This window comes from Grus americana, chromosome 7, assembly GCF_028858705.1.
Source record: "Grus americana isolate bGruAme1 chromosome 7, bGruAme1.mat, whole genome shotgun sequence".
Taxonomy (NCBI): Eukaryota; Metazoa; Chordata; class Aves; order Gruiformes; family Gruidae; genus Grus; species Grus americana.
Genome location: NC_072858.1, coordinates 28,611,699 through 28,629,571, shown reverse-complemented (window position 1 = coordinate 28,629,571; position 17,873 = coordinate 28,611,699). Strand labels below are relative to the sequence as shown.

Sequence of the window (17,873 nt, the reverse complement as noted above, 5' to 3'; positions counted from 1 at the left end):
GGTTTTATTAGGTTAGGCAGAAAACATGGGATAGACGGGAAGATCCTACAGTCTAGAAGAAGCACAATTTAAAGCTCAGGATATTCTCAATCTGCTCTTAGCAGGTGCAAGTTTCTAAAACCAATCTTTTTTCCTTCGGGAAGGAGACAATCCTCCTTCCCATCCTCTCTGTTTATCTCAAAGGCAAAATCTTCAAGGCTCAGTTCACGTTTGCAATGGAATTTCCTTTATAGAATCAATCTAGAGGATCTACTACAAAACATATAGTAACAGTGCAGCTGTTTACATCTGTTTCTGGTGCCTGAGCGGCTCAGTTCCTGTTTTACCTGCCAGCAGTTTGTAGGAAATGCTGAGATTCTGACACAGATGATGAACCGAGGGTAACTGGAGCTGATGAAATATGCCAGGTGGTTTATTCTCTTTGATGTGAAAGGAGAGATCCATTTCTGTGAAACAAAGCTGCCTCGCTGTCAGGGAACTGCAAGCTGGTGCAGTAGCATTGATCAAGGAGAGGAAAACCGTGGCGCGTGTAGCAGAGTCACATTCCTTCTCTTGGAAAGGGTGGGATGAAAGGAAGACATACAGCATCACCTTTGATAACGGCATCCAGTTTCCTACAGCTTCAGAAAAAAAAAAAAACACCAGAAGAAATACTTTATAGAAGACAAGCCAACATTTCTTTTACCTGTTTTGTGCTCTAGTCCATTATTCCACAAACAACCATGTAGTCCTATTACATAATAAACCAATTCTTGAATACATCATCTGCTGGTTCAAAGACTTTAAATCTTAATAACCCCAGTAAGCCAAAAACCCATAGGTGTTACCACCAATTTTACATTGCAGAACCTCACAGAAGGATATCGATACTCTGTAAGACACTGACATAAAACAGATGACTATCAGTAATGAACTTTTTGACAGGACTGTTTTTTGGAGGGACTAGAGCAGAGTCGGGGGGCATCAGGGAAAAAGAGTGCGCAAAATGGTAACAAATATTCAGGACAGACCCACAACAACTGCTAACTGTCATTTAAGTAACAGTGTTCTGATAGTTTATACCAGTTGAGGCTATGCCCAAATTGTTTATGCTTAGAGGACAAAGTGCTTTATCATTCTAAAACATAAAGAGCTGATTAAAAGATAACATAGAAGTTAAAGTCAACCTGTGGCATCTACTAATACAGCCTGAAGGCTTAATTATTTTGATTACCTTGCTTTGACTACAGACAGAATGATAGTATCTCTGTAACAGACCTAATTCACTTGAAAAGATGATCTAGGTCACTTTGATGCATAGGAGTAAAACAAGACTCTTGAGTTCTAGATAGCTATTCTTCCTTTGTTCAGTTACAAATAGCTAGCTGACATTCATCAACACCGAGTACCAAAACTGCAGCAAAAATGGGTGAGATATCCAGCACTCAGAAATTGAAAAATAAAGCAGAAAGTGTCTGAAGTTGAACATTTAAACGTCAAGGCACCCAAGTCAATGCGTAGTGTTGATATATGGCTCTTACAAACTCAAGACAGTTACTACAGACTCTCTCCAACAGCAGAGTTTCTGCAACTGATCACAGTGGTATGCCATTAACTCCTCACCCATTTCCTCCTCCACCATCTAATGATACCTAATTTCCTCATAGATCAAAATCACCAAAACCAATTTACTGCTACAGCATAAAAGAAGGGGAAAAAACAGAGATAATTCATGTCTGTAGTTCCATAGCAAACTTCTCTAACAAAGCCAAATCTCAAGAGGGGGACAGAGGTACACTTAACCGTTTCTTCCAAGAGTTGTTTGGCATTACAGGCAAATATACTTTGTGAATCCACGTTACCAGAGTTCAAGGACCGTATATATATGAGTTGGAACTAATGTAACTGCATTGGTCACTAAGCGCCCAGCATTAACACAGCAGAACTGGCTTAATTTGCATCACTGGATAAACAAACTGCAAATCTCAATGTAAAGCTGTGACTTACACAGCTGTGAAATGCAGAAAAAAGAAGTATTTCAAGTAACGCAACTTTCCCACTGCGTTGGAGTCCACAGTGTGAGCAACCAGATCTGCCTCAGGTCAGCGTTTGCTTTGGCATATGGTTCCCTGCATTTGCTGTGGGTTTCGTTGGGTCCGATTCCTCGCTGTACAAGGGCAGGTATGTTTTTTCCAAATGTGATGCTCATGTACTGATGGATAAGTCTCATGATGTGAATGTACTTTGCTTTAACCACAGATACTTCAACAAGAAACGCTAGTCTTCTCATACTTACACAGCATGTTAAAGTCTTCTCTATCCAGGCTTTTGCTGAGGTAGAGAAGTCCTGTTTTTTCTCTGATTTGAAACCAGTGATTTTCATGGGATCTTGCTCGAGAAATGATGAGATTCTGGCACAGATGAAAGTGGGCCGTTTCCCCATGTGAATCCCGCAAGGCATGGATGCGCAGGAGCGGCGTACCCGCTGGCTGATCAATGTAGACATTCTCCGAGTACTCTTTCCTGGGGAAGTAGAGACCAAAGGCAGCTGCAAAGGAAGGCAGACAACAGGAGAGGTGCTCCCAGTTAAATGATTTTTGCACTGCCGTTTCTTAAGAGATGCATTTCTAAAGAACCAAAGGCTTCATTCTCTAAGGATTAAAGAAGCTTTAAAAAAGATGTGGAAAAAGGCAGATCCTCATCTGGTGTAAGTAAATATAGTTTTACTACACGCAAGCCAGGGACACAGCCACCAAAAATTTAGCCTATGGTTTATGTTCAAGTTACAAAATCATCTGCTTTTTGGAAGCAAAACCACTTTGCTGTAAACACGGCCCAGTTTAAGCAGAACACTTAATGAACCTCTGCTTGCCAAATTTTTCTTAAGTTCATATCTGGAGCCCTCAACTGTAATTCCATTATCTCACAGATGATATTCAAGGAAAGAAAAAGTCTTTGATGAAATCACATACTTTAAAAGCCTGAACACCCTCTCTGTTGAGAGAAAACACAGAAATTTATCAATGGCTCGCACACTTTTCCTGGGATTACATAAAATCTCTCTTACATAGGAGTCCTTTTGTGGCTCACTCCCTTTGTAAACAGGCCAGCATGATACTTTTAGTACAGGAAAATGGGAGTTGTTTAAATAAAATCGGTATGAAAGTCTTATAAGTATTTTAAATATGACAGATGGGAAAGCTGAGAACTGACTTGCCCGAGGTGGGGAGGGAAACGTACGTTTATTTTTAATACAATGGCTGTGACTGACCCATCGTTCTCCAATTTTTCCCCCTCTGACACTGCAGACATTTACATTTAGTAGGTCTCAACTGCCCCTTGATGCCTGTTTCTTCAGCTGATCTCATCTTACAAGGTCACTTTGCAGTGGCCTCTCCACCCTGTTGTTCCAACGCTTCCCTTCCAATTCTACCGCTTGCAAATATGAACACAGAGGAATGCTTGACAAGCGAGGAGGGTACCAAGGGATGCTCACTGCACTCATGCCACTGCCACACTGGAACTGTCACTCTTGCACTTCACCTGCACTGACCGCCCGCGCCTGCTCCCATACAAAAGAATACTCGCGTATTGCAGAATTTTGCATCATTTTATCTGATCTGATAAGGAGTAAGGAATATAAAAGGCTCACACATCTGCTGAACAAATGAAAACAATAACAATTTCCATGTGTTACTATTACAAGACTATCTGAGCTTAAATCAAGCCAGATACAACTGGAAACGATGCTAATACAGCAGTAAAATTAGGGATATAATGCCCAAACATCTTCAAAATAGCATCAGGCTACAGCGCATATTTATTTTTTTATTATTATTGGATCCATACACTGTTCTACCGAATGGAGAGGACCGCAAACAAACTGTAAACAAGAGACCTCTAATTTCATTTGGAAATACCACAGAAACCACTGTACCTTGCAATGATTCATGACATCATCAGTATCCCTGGATGCAATTACATCCATGAGATTTACAGAGGCCCGTTATTTTTTCTACATATACTTTGCAATATATGAATAAAGTGGTAAAGTAATACCGTAGGTGAATTTGCTCCAAAGTAATTAATTCAAAGGGAAGCCAACAAATTTTTTTCTGAGAGTTTTAGAAGAGCATTAAATCCTGACGTCCCCTGTCTGGAAGAAAACTATTACTTCTGATTCTGGCTCTAACACCATCTTTTTTGTAAGTTAGTTTCCTGAGCATTCATAATAAATTTCAAATATTTTTCAGTCCCTCTGTCTTTTTTAAAGTGCAGGAAAACCTGGTGAATATACACTGCTAGAAGTCCTAACAAATTGGTTTGTTAACAAGAGGGATAAGGCGATATCCAAATAGCAAGCCTAGCCCCAGTGCAAGCAAATAGATTTCCTTGAGGTATTTTCTATAAAGTTTTGATTCTAGAATTATCAAAACATCCTCATGAGAACTTCAACACTGAAAATTCACTGCTCAAGACTAAAAAATTACTTCTAATCCACTGATGCATACAAACGAGTCTTATACAACATTAGCAACAGGACAGGGGAATATTTACTTATTTTGTTATTTCCAAGACTGGGGTAAACAGTTCTAATGTGAGTGGTCATGTGTGCTCAGTATCACAAACACATCACGCAGCGCAAGAACCAGCACCGTAGCAGGCATGTGAAATCATCTCCAGTAAATGAACATATAGAAAGTAGAGCATATAGATAATATAGAACCATAGAATGGTTTGGGTTGGAAGGGACCTCAAAGACCATCCAGTTCCAACCCCCCTGCTGCGGGCAGGGACACCCTCCACTAGACCAGGTTGCCCAAAGCCCCATCCAACCTGGTCTTAAACACTTCCAGGGAGGGGGCATCCACAACCTCTCTGGGCAACCTGTTCCAGTGCCTCACCACTCTCACAGTAAACAGTATGGATGTGTAAAGTGTGAAATTGGAAAAGAAAAGGAAAAAATGGGGTATTTTGAGTTGTAATTAACTATTTCCTTGTCTTAAACAAGTATGTTAATCTTTATATGCTTTGTTCTACAAATCTGGGCCCACACGGCATGCTAGCATGCGCACAGTCACGTTTAACAAAGCACATGAATAATTATGACAGACATTACAACTTAAATGTCTGAAACTTTGCATGCAACTACACCTCAGCAGAGGTCAGCATCCTGACTGCTCTGCATTTGAAAGAAAAAGGTAGTATTTATGCTGCAGACTCTCTGAAATTCTTTGGCATGAGTTCACAGGAGCAGTCTTCTCCATTCTCAGAAAAAAGGAGAAAAAAATCCTCTAACATAAACATTTGATTTCTCTGTAGATAACAGAAATACAAAACAATACTTTGTATTTTGAAAAGAGAGGAGGATTCCTTCATAAAATAGTGCAGAATTTGCATCACTAATTAACCAGAAATATTTACCATAAATATAAAAGCCACTTTAAGAAATTAGGAAAAGTCTCTGTAAGAAATTTAAGCAGGAGCAACATCTTTTCGCCCCGATTCAAACGTAAAAGCTGATGAAACTAAATTCTGTCCATCAAAAGTGTTAGTTTTCAGTACAGAGCATATTTCTAAATTAAGGACAACATCTAAGGATAGTTTTAAGTGACATCAGGGGATCTGACATACTTTCATGTTTTACTTAGAAAACAAGTATTTCAAGTGAAGAGACTTTACAACACTGTAGAACCTTAGATGGTAAAATAGATTTTTAAAAAAAAAGTCATAAATTTGATTTAGCCATGTAACAAGATTCACCCAATGCTGCTGATCTTGAAATTACTGGGATTTCATAAAGTGGTTTGCGTCACACTCTAACTCCATTTCAAGCACTGACCGAGATGAGAGGTATGCAACAGACTGCCCAGGTCACAACCACACTCTGAATATAAATCTTTGGAAGCGGATTTTGAAGGAGACCTTTGAAGTAGAAACACAGCGCCCACTTCTCTTGAGCTGTGTTCATTCCTTTAAGCCCTAGTAAGTTAAAACCAGATTCAATAAACTTGCCATCTGGCAAGTACGCTGCAGGAGGAAGAGGTTCTAATCCTGGCCACAGTTCCTTGTGTCCTGAAAAAAAAACCAACGACCCAACTCAATTTCCAAGGACTTGTGCAAGCTTCCTATGGAAGCCAGATGGAGTTTTTATTGAATCTGCCATTTAAATAAAGAGGAATTGAGATGGTTACCCTCAAACCTGATCGTTAAAGTGCTTTTGCTTAGGAATTAAAAGCAGAGAAACATTTCACATTACAACCTTGAAACACACCACAAGAAGGTTGTGCTCTGTTACATACATGAGTAACGTAATATATGTAGAGACAGAGAGCGGTATTGAAATATTTTGTAATCTGTAATCTCTGAACTTTTTTTTGAGTATGCTTCAGCTCTCCTCTCTTCTACAATTGGCACAAAAAACATGGCAACCTCTGATGGATGAGCAATATTACATGATAATAGCGTATCAGTAACATACAGAAGAGAAAAGTGATCATGTTTAAGCGGATGTAATGCTACTGACTAATAGCTCCTACAGGAAATAGATACAGTTATGACAGCACTTCTCCAGTTCAGGGAGAGAAAGCAGATAAAATGGGAGTGGAGAAATGAGATTAAATATACTTTGAAGCCTTGATGATTGCCTTCTGAAATAAGGCAATTTTTCATGTGGCTTTTTTCAGTCATGAATGATTAGGTAAATAATGCCTTTTTTGATACAAATTGATTTTTTTTAACAAAATTTGTTGTAGAAAACTTAACATGTTTCTAGTGCTTTTTATGCTTGCCACCGTAGACTTGAGTAGCATAGGTGGACTACTCTTGATGAAAACTATTAAACTGACTACAGCAACATTATACTCTTACCATCAACCATGATGAGGAAAAACATAATTTAACTTTTTAGTCATAAAATCATATAATCATAGAATCATTTAGGTTGGAAAAGACTTTTAAGATCATGAAGTCCAACCAAAGTGGTATGAAATTTTTTATGAGTAAAGACGACAACTTCACCGTGAAAGACAGTCTCCCAAACAATGTTTGCAACCATCTTTCAAGGTAAAATTGCAGACTTCAGAAAACATTTTTTGAAGCAAGTTATCCCAGTCACAAGATTTGCTCTGGGAAAGGACACGCTTAGGTAACTGAGAAACCATCTCAGCTCTACATGGATCACTTGCAGAGTCTCAAAGCACGTTGGAGATGGTGAGAAGAGAGGACAGCCAGCACACGGGGGCCACTGCTCAGGAGCATCCTGCCACCCTGGTCCCCAAGGCAAAGGGCCCATCTACAACATCCTCTTCTAAAGAGAAGCCAGTGCAGGTGGTAGCAGCCAGCGAAGTGCTGGTCAGTGAAACGCAGCAGCTAGCTTGCTCTTGAACCTGGGATTGAGAAGCTAAGAGCTAAACCCACCAAAACAGCGAAAGCAGCACACTGTTCAAATTCAAGGCCTGCCACCTAGCCAAACCATTTGCCCCAAGCTAAGCAAGTAGGTGTCTTACCTAGCTCATAGTGAAAATTCAGAGCTTAAAAGACCACTGCTTGGTTTAAGTTACACCATGTATTTGAACTAAAGACCAGACTGATTTAAAGTCTTCAAATGACTGAAATCTAACATATCTCTTTAAAGTTATTTTGGGTTTCATTACTCATGTCATCTGAAAAATGTCTCTCTAGCCTAAATGTTTGCTACCATCCAGCTTCTTTGCACCAGATCATGCTTTAAGTTACCCTTTTTTCCACTAGATGAAAGCCTTTGCAAATTTCATGGTGTCTGCTGGATAAACATGCATTTAAAAACATAAGCATTGGGTTGTGTATTTAAGAAAAAATTTTTTAAAAAAATCAGCAAAATGGAAACGAAACGAGGGTTGTTTTTCATTCAGGAAGTAATATACACCCATATAACCCACATCTTGCAAAAGTTACTCAGAGCTCCCCAGCATTTTGGAGGACAACATGGCAATTTATTAAGAATAGAACAGACTTCATACAATCAAAATCCTTAATCAAGAATTGACATGCATCGCCAAGAAAAGGGGTATGCTTTTAATGCAATGATAGCCCTATCATTGTAAACATACAGGATTTAATGATATAACAGATGAACATGGGAGTCTGCTGTTAATAATCCCCCATTTGTTGCACAGCATCAGATTTCAACAAGCAACTATCTGGCAAGGTTAGTTTTGTGTTCCTGAAATAATTATCTTTACTTTTGATGAGTAGCCATTATGTTCCATTACTAGTACTAATATACCCAATGTTTGATTCATCAGAGAACAAGAGCAGCAATGCACTTGTATATTTTAAATTAAAGGACTTGCCCACTTAATGCCCTTCTAGCCCCTACAGAATTAAGAAATAAACTTGCCCTCGTAAACCAAAAAGTCAGTAATTTACAAAAAACACATTCACTTAGTGGAAAAGCGGCATGAAACAGCGTAGCTGGAACACTCCGCAAGGTATTCGAGACAACATCCACAATTTAACGCAGGCCGATCCATCCCATAGGAATAAAAATTTTTGCCAGCATTTAGATGAACGTCTCTTCAAAGACGGTTTAACATAGAGAACAATCTCCCCATTACGCAGGGAATCGCTCCAACCTTTCCTTTGGTTCAGCAGCAGGATTGTAAATGAAGCACTCCTCAATGCACTATCCATCATTGCACTGGGACTCATTTAAAAGGTAATCACAGAAGAAGAACTATTTCCAATAGACTAGAGATAACTACTCAGAGAACTAATGTTCACCAGGGCAAAAGATAACCGTGGTTTAAGCAAAGCACCCTGAAAAGCTACTTGAACATCGCTGAAAAGGACCTGTCAACCAGGAACGGCTCTGGAGCTCAGCTTGTACCTGCAGGTCACGGCAGGGCACAAGCCGACCGTTTCCTTTTTAAAGCCAGGGCGAGAGTTTCAGTGTCAGAAACCTGTGATTGATATTTCTCACAATGACAAATAGAAGAACTGGCATACACTTAATTAACTAGCAAGCCATTAATGCGGCTCAGCAGCATGATGTTATTTATTTTTAGGTGTGTTATTTTTAAGCTGATCATTACACAAATTGTAACAGATGTGATATGAACCAGAGAACATAAGAAACTGTATTAAAGTGAAAAATGAAATTAATTCCTTTTTTATAAAGCTGCTCCTCTGGACCCAAAGTTAGAGCGGATTGAGGAAAGATCACTGTAGAGCTTCACACCAGAAATTTCTGAAAGTATCCTCAAATCTTACGGAGCTGGATAATTGCTAAGTTTCACCTGTTGCGTACATTTAAATGTAGCACAATTGTTAGAGAATGGTAGAATGAATTTCAATATTAGCAGTATTAGTGGAATACATGTGTTTTACAGAATATGATACTTCCAGAGGGAGCAGGTCCTTACAAAGTGATGGTAAGCAGAAACAATACTTAACTAGAATATATTCCAGGCCTGTTAAACTGGTCTGCTTCACGTTAATTGCCTCTCTTGTGATTTTTCTCACCAGATTCCCATGCTCATATTGAAAACAACCCTGAATTTTAGGCTGAAAACACGGAAATTAAGTAGATGCAAATATTTGATTAAAAAAAGCCCAGTCAACCACCTGTATTGACCTGCTTGTAAGGAAAATGAGAATGAATACCAGAAGACATTAATAAGATAGACCTGGTAAAGCCAAAAAGTGGATCAGACAAACAAAGTTTGCTACCTCTATCAGGCATTTGGAACATAATTTTTTAAAAACTCAAGATCAAAGACAGACCCTAAATTTGTCAAAAAGAAAATATTTCAGTTGGATTTGTGAGAACTGTCAAGATTTTAGTTTTTGTCTCAGTTCAAGAATGGAAAATCTGTGCAGCACGGTATCTACCACAGAATGGGACAACGCTTCTACTAAAGCTCTACTACTAGTTCAACTAAAGCCCAGTTCAGGCCGAGGTCAAACCTGTGCCCACACTTCCCTTTCAGAGCCTGTACTTCCAGGTAAGTTTTACAAACTCACTTTTGAACTTCTCTAAGTGCAAAAAAGGCTAGAAGCTTCCTTCCTCTTGCTTGCTTACGGTTTGGTGGGTTGTTTGGTTTTTTTTTTTTACTTTAAGCAAGGCAGCAAGTTTTTGATGCTTCATTGTTCTAAATATCAAGTTACTAAAACTTAAAGCATCCCTCACAGGAACCAACATGCATGGAAAGCTTCTGTAAGAGATTGCGGGGGGTTCTGAAAATTCTTCAAATCCTGACTCTGTCACTCCTCCTTATTTGTGTGATTAAATACTCCTTCATTTTTAAAGTATGGCTTAATTGCTTGAGAATAACTGCATATCATTTTGGTCTGTATGAGTACAGAGCTGTAATGTAAGACAAGGAAACTGACTACCGTATTGCAGCACAAATTACATTAATAAATGTTTAATAGAATTTATTTACATCTGGGTCAAATTTAGGGTGTTTACAAGGCAGCATAAAAAATGAAGATGACATAATGTTTCATTTTTATACCATTCCAATTCAGGTCTGTACACACGATGCATCACGTTCCATACTTCCGTATTTCCAATGACCTCTCTGTATTTTGCTTTGACAACTAATCCTGAGTTTGCAAGCATCAGAGGAATGATCTTACAAAGACAGCCTGTGCTAAAAGCTGCAAAGCTTGAGGGTTTGTTTGGGCTTGCTTACAGTAGGTGACAGGTAAAATCTTCACTTAAAACCCGTGAAGGTAGAGAGAGAAAGAGAGTATGTGTGCACGCACACACGTACGTACTTATGTATCAAGATTAAAACAAGATCTAAAAATATATATATAAATTACATTATGAATTTGTGAAAATATACACGCATACACACACAGATCTGTATTTTCAGCCGTTTCTTTTCTTTAAATAGCTCAGCCAGAACAACCATCAGGACTACCTGGAGGTGACTCGGTCTGTTTATGCAGAAGGAAGAGGAAACAGACTGCAACGTCAGTATGGAAGAGGCTTTCCATACAGCTCAGCTCAACAGTCATCTGCAGGATCATACAGCCCATGGTTGTAAACAGAAAAGAAATACCAGTCCACAAATCCATAATGTCAAGACATTATTTCTTGTATTATTTGATCCTGAAGTCGCATCTATATAAATGTCTAACAATTATACAAGCAATAAAAGAAATGGGATTATCGAGAGGTTCAAAGTGTGTCCCCATGCATAAACTATGTAGCCTTTTCCATCCTTAATATGGAAGAGTAAGTCGAAATATTTTAAACAATGATTTTTCATTTTTGCATGAGAGAATGCAAATCACATTTTTGTAACTAAATAATACCTTTTCCCAGTGTGAATCCATCTAAAGCAAAAGGGACATTAAGAATAAAAGAAATTTATTTTAAAAAAACAGTAGTTCAATCTTTGGAGCTAGACAAAGCTTTCAGCAGTTTTAGCATCAGAAACCGAGAAGCATCTCTAAAGAGATTGCTGTAAGCACTTCCCTATCACTGGAAACATCTCGTACAATCTTATGTACCATTTTTGTTACTTTTTTACAGGTAAATGGGAATAATAATGGTTCATAAAATGTATTCTCTCAACATATTCTCCCCCCAGCAGGAACTGGATAGGGCTAGGGGCTATCCTAGCACTGCTGAAGATATACAAATAAGAGAGTCAAGTAATCACAGTTTCACTTTACATTTTAAATGGTCCTCTCTCTCCTGCATTATATAGGTTTGGAGAAAGGGAATGAGTTTATCAAAGAAGAAAGGCAAAACTGAGAGTAAGTGCTGCAATACCATCTTTGTAAAACTCCCAGCTCTGTGGTGGACAGCCTCTGCAACCACTGTGTCACCCTAATCTACCATTTCTTTTTAGTCATTTTCTTTTGCTTTCACTAATTTCAAAGAACCCAAACAACCCAACATGTTCGAGGTTCGTTCATGTTGCTCCTATTTCTGGCAAGTGGAATTATTCTGCGTTATATGACAAGAGATACCAAGACAAGAAGGTGGATTCAGACTACTGTTTTATTTGTTAAAATAAAGACCTATTTTTCTACTCACCCTCCATGTGCACTCTCTGCGTGCCTTCTAGAACGTGTTTATGTATTACATATATGCAGAAATTGTGATACATGAGAAGCGAAAGACCACCAGCGACATACGTATTGCTGTTCTGTGCTAAAACTGACACACTAGTTGTAAATCTCAAACCCATAAATCCCACAATTAACAATGCAGTGACATACAAGAGCTCTAAGCTCTTCCTATACTTCAATTATACTTCAAACTTTCACCTATATTTACACCAAAAATGCTGGGCTCTCATGCAGGGTAAACATTATAGCAGTGATTTGGAGAACAAGGTACTGACAACTAAGTATATTTAAATTTCACACACACACAAAAAAAAAAAATCACAAGAAACTCTCATCTGCAGAAGTTGCTCAGCATACTTGATGAGATGAAAGGATGTTTGAAGGTAAAGACAAATAAGCTTAAATTTGTTCTCCTAGGCAAAAGGATATCAGTATCACAATGCATTTCCTACATTAAGATACGCATTTAGATCACCGCGCTGCTTCCTTAATAAAAATAAAGTACTAAACTTTCACAATCCTGACTCATGAAATGAAAATGAACGAAAAAAATTAACTGTTGATTTATGACAAAGATTTGTATATGCACAAACTCCTGCATTCCATTACTACTTCAGCTCAAGTTTCCCCATTTCCTTTCCTCCAGCTGCACTCGATTCTGCATCATCAAAATGAACACGAGCCTTCCTGTCAATTGTAAGTAGACAGAGTCAGACATCAGGGATCACTTTCTGACAGCTCAGTGCGACTCTGATGCTAATGACCACAAACACCTCCATTTACTCCCTATGCCCACCCCATCTTCTAGGGCAAATACACTCAAGTGAAAGACATACCAATGTTTCTCACAAACTGCTTTTTGTCCCCCTCATCATCACAGGATCACAACAATTAACACAGTGGTAACCCTTGACCAAACAGGAACAGTACTGGCTTTGGATAATCGCACAACGTCCAATTCTTCCTGACCAGCAACAGCGGCTCCCCTACCCACGTCACGCTAAGAGGGCTCTGACTCCCAGAGAAAAGGTGCGTGCGGCACCTTCTCATTTTCTGGAGAGTGGATGACTTTACAGCATCTCGATCGATTCTTACTTTAGATTCTCCACTGTTGCATTGGAAAACCTATTTTCTATATTTAATGTAAAAATTAGCCTGCTAGACCTTACATAGCGACATGGGAAATACCTCAGCCTGAATTGTGTTTTTTCCCTGTCTAATATCTCTATCTTCCCTCGTTTTCTCCAATTCCTGCAGTGCATGAAAGCAGGAGACAGCAGTATCATTTCTGCCTTACGGTAGGAGGCAATCAATGAAAACTTTTGCTGCTGGTGGTTGAAAATTTGCCAGAAAAACGGTAATGACATGAACGCCCACCTCTCACAGGAAAGTGCTCTGTTATTAAGAGCTGCTATTCTCTTTCCAAACACTCAAGGGAGCTATGAGCCTGCAATTCAATTTTTCAATGCAGGAAGTGAAATCTCAGTGTAATTGTGAGCTTATTTATTTATTTAAAGTTTTGTCAGGAATTAATAGAGTTTTTTGGCTTACATTATTGTATTTTTAGGTGATCTATGAAACGAAGTGCAGGCGATAAGGTCTTGTCATTTTGTTACTGTTTTCATTTTTAGTTTATATTATTTCCTTCTAAGAAATATACACATATGCTTCAAATGAAATTTATGAGACCTAAAATACTGTTACGACACATCTGCATTTGAACCTCCAATTCCTTATGACACCTTGGCAGAGAATACTTTTTCTTAAGTGCTCTTGCAATACAGACGTGCTTTTGAAATAGTTTCATAAAAATCTGTATTACACCTGCTGTCATTTAACAACAACAACAACAAAAAAAAGACAAGAATTCCCCCCCATGCAGCTGTGAACATCGCTGTGTAATAAAACTGAAGAACTTTTCCTTTGGGGACTTTTAGTCATTACCACACAGTAGCTAGCCATTATGCTGTTGTCTTTATGCTTTAAGTGTTGTCAGCAAAAGGGCAGAAATTGTATTGACAAGGTTTGGAAACGGGCTGACCTAACGCTAAAGATATGCGTTTGACGCTGATGGCTTTTTTAGACAGCCCTTATCAACTAGCTTTAAGACAGACAGGAACTGCATTGTATTCCTGACAAGCTACAGGAAAGAACTAGAGAAGTCTAAAAAAAAAAAAAAAAAGAGTAATAAAAAAGCAGTAAAACCTGGAATAGCAGAGGCCTTTACAGGAGTTTACAAATCTTTATTTTCCTTTAAGTGATCTTCTGGGTTCTAGCCCAGTCCCTTGCTACAAGGCATGCCAAACAATCACAGACTGCCAAACAATCGCAGATACCAAACAATCCTCCCTCTGATCACGAAAAGCTGAATTTGCTTAACGTATTTCATAGTTATTTCAATGCCTTTTTTCACTACAGATTTTTACTATGAAGTTAAATCTTCGCCCTACGTTTATATCCTCCACTGCCAAAAGAAGAGAAGGCAATTCCTTTATGCCTCTCGTACAGTCCCTTTTGATAAAGGTTTCACTAATCACAAAGCAGCAGCATTTCTCTTGGGTAACTTCTGATCGCTTACAGACTTTAATTATTAGCAATTTCTACTACATCAAGGTCTGAACCGAGTCCTGGGTTGCACTGATGCACACAGATAGTCCTTGATGTTGACATTTATTCTGAACTGTAAGACTACCAGAGTAGTCATTCCGATCGCACGTTTTTGATGTATCAACAAAGCGTAAGTGACAGTCCCAGAGTCAAAGAAAGTACTGTCGCCGTTCAGCGACTAGCCGCTGGGCAACCCGACCCAACACGAATATCGAAGTACAAAGTTCATACATTTACATTTTTCCCAGCTGGTGAAAATGATGCTTTTTCTCTGATGCTTTCTGCTGTTTCCGAGCTGAAAACGCCCCCCAGTGCCATCTCCAGCCACAAAGAAGTAATCGGGTCTTGTTCCAGCCCAGTATCTCCATGCACATTTTATCGAGGCATTTTGATTTTTCAACTCCTCTGCAAAGGCGCTTGCTGCACCATTTCATCAAGAGCTCATGTTTTAAATTTAAGTGTCAGCAAACCCCCTCATTTCCTCTGCTTGCCCTCTTTCCTTATTTAGGCAGTAATATTCACAGCCTAAAAGACTAAAATGTATAATGAAAATAGAAGTTCAGATTTCAACTGAATTGCACAGAAACGTAAATTCAAAATCGCAGGTTGAGCCCCTCTGGTCAGAAACTCCTACCCGCACCTTAAACACCCCCCCCCCCCCATTCACACTGGCATCGACAAACCAACCAGGGCTTTATGTCATGGCTAGGACTCAAGTGCATTGACTTTTCCATGAATGCTTTTCATGAAACAGAGTTTCCCTGGAGCAGGAATAAATAGCTGCCTGGCTTGATACTTTTTGTTGTAAAAACTTAACAGGGCTTAAACTTAAGGCATACACTTACTTATTCCCATTTTATCATTAATGATAACTATTACATTTCGTGCCAAAACCAGACCACACCATACAAACCTTTATAACTTTCAGATTTCTTTCTATGCTACATCTACCAATAAAATACTCACAGTAGGGTGTACTCTTCCTTCCATAAATCTTCTCTGCTGATGGGTTCAGGAAGCTAAACTTTCCTAGAATTTGTGAAGTCAGTGTAACAGAAAGAAAAGACATGGGAAAAAAACCCAACCTGCTGGATTAAACTCCTGGGATTCTCATGCTACATGGGATCAAAAAATACTAGATTGAAAAATTTCAGATCAAAGATCCAATTTGCTGTTGGAATTTAAAAAAAAATGGAGAAAGGGAAGGAGAAGGAAATACAACATGATCTCTCTAACATAATGAAATGTCCATAACAATGTTATCTGTATATCTTTGTATTCAAAACTTGAGCAGAACTCCAGAGATGATTCTTCTGGAAAAAAATGCGACCTAAAGCATTGTTTGGTAACCTGAGCCTTACTGACAATAAGAAACCCAGCTTCAGTTTTAACGTTGATCCGCATTGACTCCAAACACCGCCACCATACGCGTGATGCAAAATGCATACAACAATCGACTAAGCCAGATACCTAGCAACTTTCTTCAATAATATTCACCTAGTTTGGGGCTGCAGTACAAAAGGCCCAGGGTATGAATCAATCTTCGCGTCTCAGAGGTTCTCTGATGAGCACTAATGCTATTTCCCAGAGCATTTAACAACCACAGGTGCCAGTTTTTATATATATTTGGTATTTCTGTTGCTGATGCACTAATATTTTTCTGAGTGAAGGGACAGCAAAACGTACCGGACAGCTGCTTGCTTTTCTAATGAGACTTCAGTGTGAGAAAAGTGATGGCAGAGTTGCTTAAAAGTATTTTGTGGCCTTCCTGTTGCTCTGCTCTGGAATGAGCATTGACAAGTTCTGCTGGCACTTGCTGGGAGTTCCCACACACCGGCTGGCAAAGATGAAAGCGGTCAGAAGGAAAAGAAGTGTCAGTCCCTCGCATATTTCTCCACTTTTAAAGCAATTACCAATTTAATAAACATTGATTTCAAGGAAAGAGATAAGATTCTGGCTTTAGGCTTGCAGGAATCAGTCCGAAGGGACTGCTATTTCCAGTAGCTATTCCCTAGTATTTGTCTATTATGAGAAAGGGTCTGACCTCCCGTGTTTTTCCATGCACTGGAGAAGGCTTTGCTCTGCTAGCTAATCCAATCGACTTGTGCATTTGGAACACAACATAGAATTAAAAAAAACCACTTGGTTCCTGATATAAAGGGACTGCTGGTAAAGCCTGGCACCCTCACGGCACGCTGCCCATTCCTGAGGTACCCTGTGTAGGTCTGTCTCCAAGCACTTCAGCGTATCCGTTCCATTTAATGCTGCAAATACAGTAGTCCACTGAGACACAAGACAATTGTGGGAAGCAGTTTGGATGAAGGCTATCTGATCTGCTCCAAAGGTGTCCTCCTCGCTAATATTTTTAGGGACACATACAACATTTTTATACTATATAAAAAATAAAAATAAAACATCAAGAGCACTGCAAGCACTCAGCCATTTCCTGTGATGCAAACACAACATACATCCCTTACTGACCGCGTGGCCTTCCACACGCACTTATATGCTTGCATATAAAACCAAGAGCTTCAGAAAGATGGAAAATAACTAATAGGCATCAGATGCTTAGGTATATAGTTAGTGCTGAATTGAGGGCGGAAATTTGGGAACAGTATTATAAGGGTAATAAACATAGGAGTAGAATTGCTATTTGCCAAAACTTTTGACTAATTTTCAAGCCCACCATCTCACCAGTCTTGCTGGAAGAGGAGAACCTTGAAAACCACAGACTGACAATTATGTCTCATTAAAGGATTCACAGTGAGCTCAAAAATTTCCTTAAATGCTTCAAGCTTTAAGGATCAGGTGTTTTTCATCAGCAGTCTTGGCTCTAAGATTGGAAATAGTTTGAGAAACGCCGGGTGGAAGGTATCTGCTAATCAGCTGGGAGATAGCACAGTTGGCACCGCTGTGCCAAGCCTGCCCCAACTTCCCAGAGGGGAGCCTGGCCCTAGAGCCCTCCAGCTCTCCCCTCAGAGACCACAGGGTAAATGCACACGGGAGTTCACGCTCCTGCTTAAGTTACGCTGAGCCTGAACCAGACCATAGACTCAGCCCAATGACAGTTCAGGCACACCTTATGAAAATATCTATTTTTAATACAATCACTGGTCTTATCCAAACTTGCTGAGGTCAAGAGCCCTACAGACTTCACCAGGTTTGAGACTACAGGCAACATTTTTCAAATACTTGCAGACAGGATAAGACAA

General features: G+C 39.2%; 1 protein-coding gene across 4 annotated transcripts in view; it reads right to left on the bottom strand.

Annotated features, from left to right (window-relative positions):
• RET (ret proto-oncogene) overlaps positions 1 to 17,873 on the bottom strand; it is a 136,273-nt gene that overhangs the window by 39,829 nt on the left and 78,571 nt on the right. For all 4 annotated transcript variants that reach the window (XM_054831386.1, XM_054831389.1, XM_054831388.1 and 1 more), the window contains 2 exons: positions 2,276 to 2,527; positions 327 to 620 (listed from right to left, as the gene is read on the bottom strand). In XM_054831386.1, the coding sequence (XP_054687361.1) occupies positions 327 to 620; positions 2,276 to 2,527 (546 nt within the window). The remainder of the gene's footprint in view (positions 1 to 326; positions 621 to 2,275; positions 2,528 to 17,873) is intronic.